The 12,686-nt window shown below is 41.0% G+C and overlaps 1 protein-coding gene across 11 annotated transcripts in view; it reads right to left on the bottom strand.

Moving 5' to 3' along the window:
* Positions 1 to 12,686, bottom strand: part of ZMYM4 (zinc finger MYM-type containing 4) — a 36,446-nt gene that overhangs the window by 6,660 nt on the left and 17,100 nt on the right. For 9 of the 11 annotated variants that reach the window (XM_062620715.1, XM_062620716.1, XM_062620709.1 and 6 more), the window contains 18 exons: positions 12,179 to 12,431; positions 11,030 to 11,204; positions 10,701 to 10,913; positions 10,131 to 10,281; positions 9,370 to 9,485; positions 8,967 to 9,239; positions 8,333 to 8,483; positions 7,887 to 8,059; positions 7,370 to 7,520; positions 5,768 to 5,905; positions 5,448 to 5,485; positions 4,754 to 4,898; positions 4,355 to 4,473; positions 3,814 to 3,985; positions 3,190 to 3,243; positions 2,900 to 3,079; positions 2,037 to 2,131; positions 1,323 to 1,494 (listed from right to left, as the gene is read on the bottom strand). In XM_062620715.1, coding sequence (XP_062476699.1) covers positions 1,323 to 1,494; positions 2,037 to 2,131; positions 2,900 to 3,079; positions 3,190 to 3,243; positions 3,814 to 3,985; positions 4,355 to 4,473; positions 4,754 to 4,898; positions 5,448 to 5,485; positions 5,768 to 5,905; positions 7,370 to 7,520; positions 7,887 to 8,059; positions 8,333 to 8,483; positions 8,967 to 9,239; positions 9,370 to 9,485; positions 10,131 to 10,281; positions 10,701 to 10,913; positions 11,030 to 11,204; positions 12,179 to 12,431 — 2,769 coding nt within the window. Of the gene's footprint in view, positions 1 to 1,322; positions 1,495 to 2,036; positions 2,132 to 2,899; positions 3,080 to 3,189; positions 3,244 to 3,813; positions 3,986 to 4,354; positions 4,474 to 4,753; positions 4,899 to 5,447; positions 5,486 to 5,767; positions 5,906 to 7,369; positions 7,521 to 7,886; positions 8,060 to 8,332; positions 8,484 to 8,966; positions 9,240 to 9,369; positions 9,492 to 10,130; positions 10,282 to 10,700; positions 10,914 to 11,029; positions 11,205 to 12,178; positions 12,432 to 12,686 lie in introns of all 11 variants that reach the window. The other 2 variants (XM_062620711.1, XM_062620712.1) reach the window with 2 other exon arrangements.

The following is a 12,686-nucleotide window of genomic DNA, read 5'->3' as shown; positions in this document are numbered from 1 at the left end:
AATCCTGAGTGAGAGCAAGATCTTGAGTATTTCCTAATAGTTCTGGACATGAGTTAAGTGCAGGGAGATGGAACGAAGAATTTAATGGGACATGCGTGGGATTTGGCAAGAGAAGCAGAGCAACCAGGGAACTGACCAAAGGATCTGCAAGGAAATTACCAGGTTTGGGCACTCCACAACTTACAGAAGTGCCGGCTTGGGACTAACAAGGGAACCTTGCTGGGAGGGGATGTGATGGACAGAGTTTCCTGGAACTGACTGTTACTATTTGCTTCCTTAGCCACAAGAAGAAAACACAGTAACTCATGTGATTACTCTTCTTCTGGGAAACAAAACCCAGCTGTTCTCATGTAATGACAACACAAATTCCATGTAAGAGCAAAAAGCAGATCTCGTTCTAACTCGAATTTTTCCCTCTGGGATCTTTCTTATATAAGCCCTGCCACAGTCAGTCCTTCACATTGCAGAGGTATTTAATATGGTTTGCTCTATTCCCCACCACCCTCAAGAAGCTCCATTATATTCCTCACTGAAATTCTCTGCTAGACTCTGAAAAATGTGCCCACAAAACTCACAGGGCAAACACGTAAGACAGATCTGAGACTGGGGAATAGAGGACTTGGACACTGCCAAGCCCCAGGACTGCTGGCTTGTGTAAGGAAAAAAGTAATTCGTAAGCAGAAAGAAAAAACAAAGTGACATTTATATTGCCATTATCATCTATCACCCTCCTGAGACGCAAGAACAAGTTGTGCCTTTTAAAGTTAGTTTCAGCCAGGTTGCAGCACAGACTAGGTGGACTTTGGAAAGTTTCTTTCCAGTTGTAAAGCCCAGAAACAAGCTGTTTTTCATGTTGCAGCACACAATTTTCTTACAGCAAACTGTTCTGCTGACAAACAAATACTTTGTGCATGTGTTAGCTACAGAGGAAAAGATGGAGCCAAGTTGGTGTTGTCAACTTAGAACTATGGCCTGGTAATAACTGACTAGAGCTCTGCAGCTGCCTAGAGCAGCCCTTCTACAACTGAAGAATTACTACATTCAAATGAACATGAAGTGGAGGTTAAAAGAGTAACATTTCTAATACTGAAAAGGAATCTGGTATTTTAGAGCCTGTTACAATAGATAACAGATCAATTAAGAATGTAATAGCCATGTTTTTTAAATGCATGAGAAGACATAAGACAGTATTCCATAAAATCTTTCCTCCACCCATGGATACTTTAAAGCTCAGTAATACCTAACCCCAACTGCTATTTGAGCAACGTTCCATGCCAAGTGCTCTTCAGCTAAGTATTTGTTTCCATGGAGAGAGAATTTACCTGAAAACTTCAGGTCCCCTTGTTCCTCCTGTGCATTTTTCCATTGGACCCAGTTTTTCCAGGCATTTACCCCATACATATACTTTAAGGTCATCCCAGAAACCGAGCATCCTGCATAGGAGCCCTGCATCAGATTCCGGGGCTCTACAGAAACAACAGACTTCTTCCGACCCTACAGGCAAAGGCCAGAACAAATCAACATTTAGTAAGCACTTTGTCTATGGATGCTTAACTTGATCTCATATCAAAAGGCTGTTATACTGACAGGATAACAAAATCCTACTCTCATGACAGAATCTGAACTGATATGTGTGCATTTTTACTATGTGGACAAATATTACCCACGTTTGACAGAGAAGGTGCAATAAAATATAATTCTCACTGTGATAAATATGCACAGAAATCTGTTCTGCTCTAGCTACACAAGCAAAAATTGAGTCTTTCCTGTAGGTTATGACTGCACTTAAAAGACATCACTTTTGGAATTTTTTGAAAGATATAAAAAATGTTCTGCACTAAAAAGAGCACTTATTCTACCTAGCTGTGGGGAGGGAGAAAATCTTATATAGCAGAACAAGAAAAAATATACAGCATAGTTAAATCAAATTCTCATTTTCACCCTGGAGCAGTATTTATTTACTTTTGAGAATAGGCATACACATGATGATATTACTTCAAATGGAAGGAACCTGTGTTCCAGAAGTACTTTCTTACCCGTCTTTTTGGCTGTGGGAAGCCATCTCTGTGTCTCCGTCTTGCTCGTGAACGTGAATGCAAACCCAGTCCTTTACTGAGAGGGTCAAATGAGTCTGAAGTCAAATCAACACCATTAAGAGTTTAATTGTACGATTTAACAGCCCAGGTAGAAGTATCATGTAAATACTATGGAGTACTTTACAGCTGACAATCACACCTGTATGTTCAAATAGTGATTTACCTCTGAACAGCTACACAACCCATGTACCTTCAGTATATAGTAAATTCACAGAAAAGGGAAAAGGCCTCCTCAGCAGGTGTACTCGTTCAGGCAAACATTCTTATGCAGCTCTCAGATTACATTTAACCTGCCAGAGGGGAGACTGAGATGAGCTCTGAGGCAGAAGCTCTTCCCTGGGAGGGTGCTGAGGCGCTGGCACAGGGTGCCCAGAGAAGCTGTGGCTGCCCCATCCCTGGCGGTGTTCAAGGTCAGGTTGGACACAGGGGCTTGGAGCAAGCTGCTCTAGTGGAAGGGGTCCCTGCCCATGGCAGAGGCTGGAACTGGGTGAGCTTTAAGGTCCCTTCCAACCAAACCATTCTACGATTATATCTAGGGACACAGAAGGGATAAATTCAAAGAAGTCAAGCAAGGCTACCTGCTACTCCTGTCAGAGGTTCTGTAGAACACTATCTTTAAAGACAACAGTAGTATTTTAAATCCAGTAATTTTTAGCAGGGCTGATATATTACTGCAGCTTTAAATATCCAGTTTTACTACATGAAAACTCAAATCCTTCACAAGCAGGCTGCTGGTACAATGCTTACTCAGAAAATCTGTGTACTTTTATACAACAATGCATTTTTATTCACATTATACTGACCTGATGGAAAATCAGCCTCCAGGTCCTGTTCCACATCACCTTTGGAGAACTGCTTCAGTTCTGGATCTGGTTCTGGCAGGGCATTTGATCGTAAGGCATAGTGATTCAACTCATCCTCCCAGCTGTGTGGAGTGGACACCGCTTCTGATTCTAGATCTCCACTGTAAGTGCTACCTTGGTCTGTAATGACAACAATCAGATATTTCATGGGTAAGGGCAGACAAAAAGAGGAGTTTGTAAGAAAAGAGACTGCAGGATCAAAATCCATTTACAAAAAAAATCCTACTGACCTTTCTCAAATATCTTGGGGTCGAGGAAGAGCTCATGCTCAGACGTCTGAGATCCTTTGGAAAAAGAAGAAAACCTGTATCTACAAATGACTGACAGCTTACACAACTAATACAAAATACTTTGAACACCAAAAATCTATGTATTAGGTCATAACACTAACACACGTGATGTGTCCCCTTCTCCACTACAGTTCTCTTAACAGCTTTCTACCTTGGTCATGCTGTTATGGGAGAAACAGGAATGCAGAACTAACCTATACTTGCTTTTCCAAACATTTCTATCCCTCCATGTTTGTTATTTGAGCCATTTTAGACAAGATATTTCGTTTATTTTTCAGCTTGTTCCACATTTATTAAATGGGATAACCACTGTTCAACACAGTCTAACCTGCAACACCCTCCAAGAATCAACCATAAGAAGCCTGATACGAAAATATTCTCTTAATGCAGATGCTTTGTCTTCTTGATTTTGACTCCTCCTAATGCACGATGGTAATACCTCTAGCAACCTGTTACTGTCAACAGAAGTATCACTACTGAATGTTGGCTGATAAACCTTTGTGAAATTACAAAAGCTTCAGGAAGGTGCAACTATAGCCAGCACCTTTTAAAAACATCACATACCACCATGAGAGTGTGTTTTTTCTTTCTCCTCATCTTCTGCAATCATTTCTGCCATCTGAAGGAGGTCAGCTTCAAATGGGTTTGTGGGAATCTTTTCCTTTATATCCTGAATAGTTTCAATGATCTTATCAGCATTATCCAGGGTAGTTGGGAAGAGCATGGGAACTGGTACCTATGGAACACGTGGAAAACATTAGATTGATAGATTAGACTGATTAGACAGCTTGTTTGGGGGTGAAGGGAAACAGCAAATACACAAGGAAGGTTCGTCTCATTTAATCTTATACATATTTTAAGACTACTGGATTTAACTTTAAAATCATTCCAGACTGGACAACTTGTTTCATTTCTGCAATAACCCTACAAACTGGTAGTTCTGTATAATGATGATCAATCAAATGCGATGTGATAAAGAAAGAAAATGGTTTCAAGGACTTCAAATACCACTTGCATGACTAGCCTCAAAACCCAATGACACTGCTCTGTCCTGTTCAGGAACAAGACTGTAACAACTTCTCTAGTGAACTGAAGTATAACTTACAGGTACTGGCATCCCAAGTGGAACTGGTGTGTACTGAGTGTAGAGGTGAAGGGGCACTGGCACAAACACTGGCACAGGGACAGGTACCACAATGATCTGGGGTTGAACAACTTCTTCTTCTGTTATACCAAAAATAGAACAAAACAAAAATTGCTTAAAGATATGACCACTAGGTACACTCCAGAGTGTGCAGAAGACTCATCACACATGAACCTTCATGGATTTCAATGAATAGGAAATGTCTTGTAACTGCTACTTGGAAAATACCATACAACAAACTGAAAACAGTTTAAGGTTTTAAAATACAGTTTTAAATACTCTCTCTCTGTTACGTAAATCACACATTGCTCTCTCAACTGCAATACAGACTTCTATAAAACAGGTAGATTAGATACATACCTGTCTGGCATTCTTTGTTCTGTGTGTGGGGTTTGCATGAGGTGGCCTTAGTCTGTGTGATTGGCTTGCACAACAATGCTTTGTTTTTGAGAAGCCGAGGTGGTTGTGATGATGGCAGCTTTAGGGCATCTGTCTGAGTACTGGCCTGTTTGGAAAAATACATGAGGACAGAGTCAATATTGGTTTGATGGATATCGTAAGATTTGTATTTGCTCTCTACTATGGGAGATTGAGCAATCTAAAACTCCCCTTGGTGATAAAAATGATCATTTAAAAACCATTGCAAACCCAGCTTGCTAATGATGTATTTCAAGCCCCAGCAGCCTATGCTGGTCCCCTTCCTCCTGCCCTATTCCTCTTGACATCACATCCCATTTCTGGGCACTGAAGGTGGCCACGAGTACAGAAGCCACACATGAATTGCTTGAGAACTACAGGCATCTCAAGAGCTACAGTTTGACAAGCTTTGTCTTAAAACTTCTAACCAGGCTGTCAGGAGACACAGAAAGACTTTTATACTGTACAAGTTCTATCCATTAGTTCAAAAGCACACCTGCAAGCTCAATGCCTTTTAAATTCCAGTCATAACCAGGAAAAGCAGTTACAAAATGTCAGTGTGAAATTCTTGGATACTTTACTTGTTATTGATACAATCTGGGCGAAAGTGAGAAAAAGAGGCTCTCCTAAAACTTACATCTCCTATTATTTTTGCTGTCACAGTAGGGACTGCACCTGTGAAGGAAAAAAAACATACAATAGCCTGTGAACATCGAGGACCATAACCCATACTCTGCCAAGGTCAAGAAAAAGAACTCCCACTAAACCTCATTCCCTGGTGTATGTACATAAACGTAAGTCATTATTTAGGTAAGGAAAGACAAAACTTCAACCGTCTGCAGTGATGTGAAGCACAATGAAGAAGTGGCTCTTGTCCTCAGCTAGAAAAGGTCCTTGAGCAAATATCAATGTTCAAGAGTAGAGATTTAAAAATGCAGGTATGTGCAGCAGTCTTACCCTGTAAAACATTGTTGGAGTTAACTGTAGGCTGGGCAGCAGGGGTGCTTGCAAGGGACACCACATGTGCTATGACAGGAGTTGAGTCCTTTCTCAAAGGAGGGCCTGATGAGGAAGCTGGTGCCATAGAAAGGTTTGCTGGACAGAATGAACATAAGAAAACTAAAATAAGCAGTAATTCATAAAAGAGCATTTCTGAAACAACATCTACCCTCCAGATTTATCTCCAAATGAAAAAGCCTGCTGCATGAGAAGGGAATGCAGGTGCCAAACTGCTGCGTTTCAGTGTAAATAGGAGCTGGCTCCACAAGCAAACTTTAGCTGTGTCCAGTCACTGGAACATTTCAGAAGTTCACCATAGGATGAAAGTGGCTTTCTCTTTCTAATACTATGTGTACTAGAGAAGCACTCAGGAGATAAAAGGACCGGATGCCTCACTGTGCTTGGTACAGAACGTAAGTAGTACAGGAGACAGCTGAGATCCTGACAAATAATGAATGAGGTGAATTTTATGAGCCTCTCACAGGAATTCTTAGGTTCTTTCCATTTGAAAGCACCATTCATTAACACATCACCACACTTCATCCAACAATACTGTTCTGAGGCACTCCATCACCCTGGAAGTCCCCAGGACAGAGAGATGCCTGGAGACCAGTTTTGCACTTGCCTCAGCTGAGGCTGCAGGCCCCCTTCTGCAGAAGCAAGCATCTTGCTCTCCTTAGTAAAGCCAAGTGTACTGACAAGATCAGGAATGTCACATTGTACAGTTATGGCTTGGAAGCATAAAGCTACTTATAAATTCTACTCTTATTGACGGAAAACAGCTCCCACTAATGTAAGCAGCAGATATGCACAAAGCCGAGGAGTTGAATATGGCCTGGTACACACTATAAACTTTCAGTTAATATTCTTTATTGCTTGTTGGGTACCTTACTGTTGCAGTCACCATCACTCAGTGGGAGATTATGCCCCTCTTTAGGATCAGTGCTATTTCTGCCCCTTGTTTCGCTTCCTCTTCCTGTCCTTATGGGCCTTTCTTCCTTTCTTCCCTTTGCATTTCATTCCCTACAGAAACTCATAGTTCCTATTCCTGTGGGTTTCATTCCCACCCTCCTTCCCATTCTATCTGTGAAAATAACGAGCGAGGAAACAGCTATTGCACACATTAATCTTGGCATTGGTACTTCAAGAATCAACACTTACTGACACAGAAGTGGTAACTCCTCATATGCCTACAGGCTACACAGAACCAGCTATTTAAAGTGCAGAGATGGAAATCTGTATTTACAACTATTAAGTCTACTAATTTCACCACTTGATTGTTTTTTTTTGTTGAATGAACATTAACATCCTACCATATCTGGCTATGCGGTGTCAAGTACAGGAGACAAGTAGGTATTGACTATGTCTTCAACAAGTTTCAGTACATTTTACCCATAAACTGTGTTTTATGAAAGTGTCTGAAAAGAAAGTGCTTTCGTTTCTTCTCAACCCCCCAGTAAAAGATACATCTTTAAAAGTTCACTGAATCCAGTTTCCAAATACATTTCCATATCACTATCATGCACACCAAAAGACAATAGTATCCCTAGCCTGTTTTACCTGTGTTGTTTGGGGGTGGAGGGTCAGAAGCAATTTGCTGCTTACAGAACAACAGAATACAAAGCAGATTACAAAAATGCTTGATTTCCCCATGCCATTTCATGGACTCACTGAGTTTACCTTGTCTCTTACAACCATCGCACTTTGCCATCTAGGGAAAAAAGTGAGGGAGAAATTAAACACACTTGTGAAGAGCAACAAAGTGTATAAAAACCCCTTTGCACCCTGCTCAGCAAATACAGCATGAAGAAATCTGTCAGGGTGCATCATTTTTGCAGGGTAACATATAGCAACACAGCATTCAGTATCTATCTTCCCACAACCTGTATGACATTTTCTCTACATAGAAAACTGGTCCTCAAAAGTTTAGAAGGATTTACTCATCTCTCACATACATACAACATACTCCCATGGACACAGAACTCAACTACAGATAGTTCACATAGTTCCTGATGTACAAATGTTCTTTTACTAACATATTTCTTTCCAGAGGTTGCTATGTGAGAATATTGCTTACCTGGTAAAACAAAACTGTGAATTTAGACATGCACTCCTCAGAGCAAAATTCCTCCATTTTCCCCCCAAAGAGATTCTGGACCAGTTTAGGGGAAGCCTGTAAACAGTAACTGCACATTTTACAGTGGTTTCCCCAGCGCTTAGCCAAGTCATGTTTATAGAGCAGTTTACAACCTAAAGGAAGAGAAAATAGCAAAAAAAAAACCAAAAAACATCCTTTAGTATCAAAATGACATTTGCTCAGCAGCTCTAGTTCTTGTGTTTAGTTATGTCTGTAATAATGTTGAAAGATTAAAACATATAGTGTGGACAAAGTTGGGTGTTTCTAAAGGTAAAACATTCCCAGTTTTCTAACCTAAAAAGATTAGGTTTCTCTTATCACCAGTAATTTTAAGACAAAACACTTCTGACTTGATTTGTGTGAGACACAGTGCTGCCCTTCCTTACCTTCACTACAGAACGCTTTGTCTACGCCTGAGAATCGCACCGTCTCCTTGATAATCTTCTCAATTTTGCAGTATTCACACATTGCCATTACACTGCTCTTCTTCTTATATTCATCACAGCAGGTCTTCCCACAGAACTGGAACATTTTACCCTGCACCACAGCCAGAATGTTTTGGGTTTAATGTTTCTATGTTTCACATTCCAAATCATACAGTTTAATTGTTAATAAAAGCTCAGAAGCATAATCATGCCCTTGGAAATCAACAACGGACAGCAAATAAGCCCCCTCATTTAGCTTTATCACAAATACAGCACAATTTTCTGCAGAAAGCCTTCAACAACATGCTCTGTCCTTGCATTAGAAGGATCATCTCTGGGACCAAGAATCAGGAATGTGCTTGCCTAGGTAGGCTATCATAGGGTTTGGGTTTTTCAGAGGTTTTCTTGTTTTTAAGACCAAAGAGCTAGTATCAGTATTAATTTTAATAATCATTAAATGATACCAAGATCAGTTCCAAATTCCTTCATAGCAGGTCACAGTAAGAGACAGAGCAGTACTGACAGGCCATTGCATATACAATTTCTTGGGTTTCTTTTAAGAAATACGAGCTTGAAAAGCCCTGATTTTCATTACCTTGTAGTCAAGCAGTTCTGGTTTGGTTGTAAACAATCTGTTACACTGCTGACACCTGAGTTTTACAACAGGGCGGGCAAAAGTGGCTTGCTGAGACTGAGCAGCCAGCCTCTGTAGACCAGCTGCAGCTGAACTGCTCATGGAGCTGGGGGACACAGTTGAGGTGGTTCCACCTGCAGATACCATCGCCCCTGAGGGAATGCTTACAATGACTTGACCTTGTGACAGAGGTACCACTGAGGAGTTCGTTCCTGCAGGCTTGTTGAACAGATTCTGCAGGAAAGCACATTGAGGAACAGAGCTCATTTTACAATATTAAAGACTTCACCCAACATTCCACGTGTTTCCACCATCAATTCATTAGTCTGTTAATTCAGCTAAGAAGAAATCCTAAATGTCATACCTGAAAAGCTGCTACACAACTGTAGCTGCAAAAATTGCGTATGCTCCCATCAGACATAGCCAAATGATACTGAGGGTGTGATGAGGTTTTACAGCTGTTGCACTGAACTTGAACACCTGAGGGTGAAACAGAGAAGAAAAAGTGATTGATGCAACATCAGGTTGTATTGCAGATACTTTTGTGCTGCGCATACAAGAACAGAATCTGAATGACAAGCCAAGTACATACAGAAGCTCAAGATGAAGTTTCTACACTGCAGCTGCAGTGCCTGTTGCTTGCCAGATCCTTTAATTAATCTCCCAGTATCCCTAGGATGTCAGTAAGCATTTTTCCATTTTACAAGAAAAACAGCTGAGAACATGTTTGCCCAGCTCAGTGCAACATTAGGCAGAGGTAGCTAAGCTGATCACCCTGGAGAACAAGAAGCTGAACAGTCACAGCAGGGGTATGGCATACGTTCACAGGAGTGGATTTGTCTAGCTGGGAAACATACCAGCTGCACTTGCAAGAGAAGAAAATAGATTAAGGCTTACTGTCATGTTTAAACTCTCTAAACACAAAGCTGAAATGGCTGTACCATCACTGTTACGTTTATCTATAGTCAAAAGTCCTTAAGATCCCATCTCAGCACCGCCCTTTAAAAATCAAAGCCACTTCCCACCCTCCTAGAAAAGACTGTCAGCCTTAACTTCCAACACAAATTAGCTTAGGCGTGAACTACGTGAAATTATGCTTCTAAAGAAGTGAAAGGATAAACTTACCTGCAGAAGTAACCATCTTTACTCTATACGCTGACAAGCAGTTAACAGAGCAAAACAGTTCAGTTTTTCCCAAGTTATTTGCACTCTCGATCATCTCGACTGATGATCTCAAAGCCTTACACAGCGTGCAAGGTGTAATTTTGGCTGACTTCTGTGGAAACATGAAAATTGGTCATTCTTTTGGAACTTAAGTGCCTTTATTAACCTGGAAATAAATCACTGACATGAATATAATAATTATCAACTATTACTTTTCCTCTCCACTTAATTCAAATGCTACAATTTAGTAGAGAATATTCAACCAGGGAGCACCTCAAAGGCTGAGAGAAGTCACAGTGGACTGCTGCTGAGTGGGCTCAGTGTGTCTTCTCACACTGGAATACTCTGGTAGTCGGTTCAGTGGTAAGGGAAACAGTGCAACATGTCTGGGCAAAGATTAAGCAGTGAATGGTAAAAGGAGTTATCTTAGACCTAGACAGTAACCAAAATGATCAACTAATAAATCGGGTGCTTCCTGGAACACTCAAAATCTAATCAAAGACATACTTTTAGCGTTCTATCAACATATACCTGCTTGTACGCTGTCACACATGTTGAACTGCAGAACTTCTTTGACTGTCCCTCTATCTGAAGTACGTGACATTGGCCAGAGCCACTGTAGCAGTATCCTCCACAATTCTCACAGCAGTTCATAGTCAAGTTGTTAGCTGAGCGGAACTTGGAGAAGCAGGCATCACTGCAGAGCTTGTGTACAACGTTCTGGTAATTCACTTCGTGTCTAATCTGGAAGAAAAGAAAGAATATATAACAAAGATAAAGAAAATACGTATGCTCACCTCTGAGGTAACCAGTTGTCCTGCTCTAAAGGAAATTAAAATGAAAAAGAAGTTTGCAATTACCACTGCATTCTTCTGGCACATGCTGCACTTGCTTGAAATGCTGTTAGTGTGAATAGTAACAACAGGCTTCCTTTTCAGTTCGTATGTAGAAAGACAAGACTGGCTGCAGAAATCCTTACTGAAGTTTGTATTGTCAAACTGGGCAGTGATTACATCCTTTGGATTTAGAATGTCTCTATGGATAAAAAGAAAAACAAACAGATAAAGAACTAATGTTGGCTTCATGTCAACTTGCTGTCCTTTTCTGCAGACTAAACATTCTCTAGAAGAGGGTGGATTCATTTAATTTAAAGCTTTTCTTTTTGCTGAGCTAATACCTGACCTCATTTTATTTTGCCTATTAGGAAAATGGATAAGAAATACAATTCTCAAGTAGGTATTCTGTGAAACACTTTGCACCTGGACTTAGGAGTGGCCTATAAATACATCAGGCGGTGTCACTAAATCTTTTCAAAAGAAATTGGAGAAAAGGGAACTAGTTTTACAGTCTCTACTAAAAAAAATAAAATTAGAATGCAGGATGGGTGGAATAACCCCCTTTACCAATGAAAATACCAATCATAATGGGGTAGGGACCAAAAAAAGTCACAATTTCTAATCACCAGGGAGTTGAGTCATAGAATCATAGAATCGTTAGGGTTGGAAAGACCCTAAGATCATCTAGTTCCAACCCCCCTGTGTGGCCAGGGACATCTTACACTAAATCACATCACCCAAGGCCTCGTCCAACCTGGTCTTGAACACTGCCAGGGTTGGAGCATTCACAACCTCCCTGGGCAACCCAGTCCAGTGCCTCACCACCACAACAGGAAAGAATTTCCTTCTTACATCCAACCTAAACTTCCCCTGTTCAAGTTTTAACCCGTTACCCCTTGTCCTGTCACTACAGTCTCTAATGAAGAGTCCCTCTCCAGCATCCCTATAGGCCCCCTTCAGATACTGGAAGGCTGCTATGAGGTCTCCACGCAGCCTTCTCCAGGCTGAACAGCCCCAAAACGGGCAACTTTCCATCTCTTATCTCCCATCTACAGTTTTGTTTGTTGCCAGATTTAACAAACTGAACTTTCTCCTTATGTTTCTCTCATTTGAAACAGTCACTGGCAGAGAAGTTTCAAATTACTACTACAACAAATTAAAGCCCCCTCCTACTTTGAGCAGCTTGAGCAGGTTTTCTTGGTAGAAGCTGGTGGGCGAGAAGCTGGAACAGTGTATCCAGTGAGGCACAGTGTGGAGCAGAAGAGCTGGGTAGAGCCTTTCCTCTGGTATGCGGTTTGCCCCTTCTGCAGGATTTTTTTACAGCCAGAACAGGAAACCCGAACAGCTGTGCTTGGAACTGAAGGAAGCATTTTACTCATGCCAGAGGATGCCACAGCAGGCTGGAAACCTGATGACAGCTGTGGAGCTAAAAGGAAAAAAAACACACAGAGAAAACATAGAGTAACTGTTAGAGATGGATTAAAACACAACTCACTTGTGTGCAGGGGGCAAGCACAAAGCTTATGACTTCACGTGGGTTGTCAGGGTCTAAAGGAGAATTAAATAGCAGATGAACTCTCCATAATTACATGCTCTGTGCTCGTTTTCTGTGTAGATTGTTTCAATTATTCTTAAGACTGAGAACACACTTTTAACATCCCTAAAACCCAGTCAATTTTCC

This window comes from Pezoporus occidentalis, unplaced genomic scaffold, assembly GCF_034315485.1.
Source record: "Pezoporus occidentalis ecotype Australia unplaced genomic scaffold, CSIRO_AGI_Poc_V1 ctg223, whole genome shotgun sequence".
Classification (NCBI taxonomy): Eukaryota; Metazoa; Chordata; class Aves; order Psittaciformes; family Psittacidae; genus Pezoporus; species Pezoporus occidentalis.
This window is presented reverse-complemented; position numbering and strand designations above follow the sequence as displayed.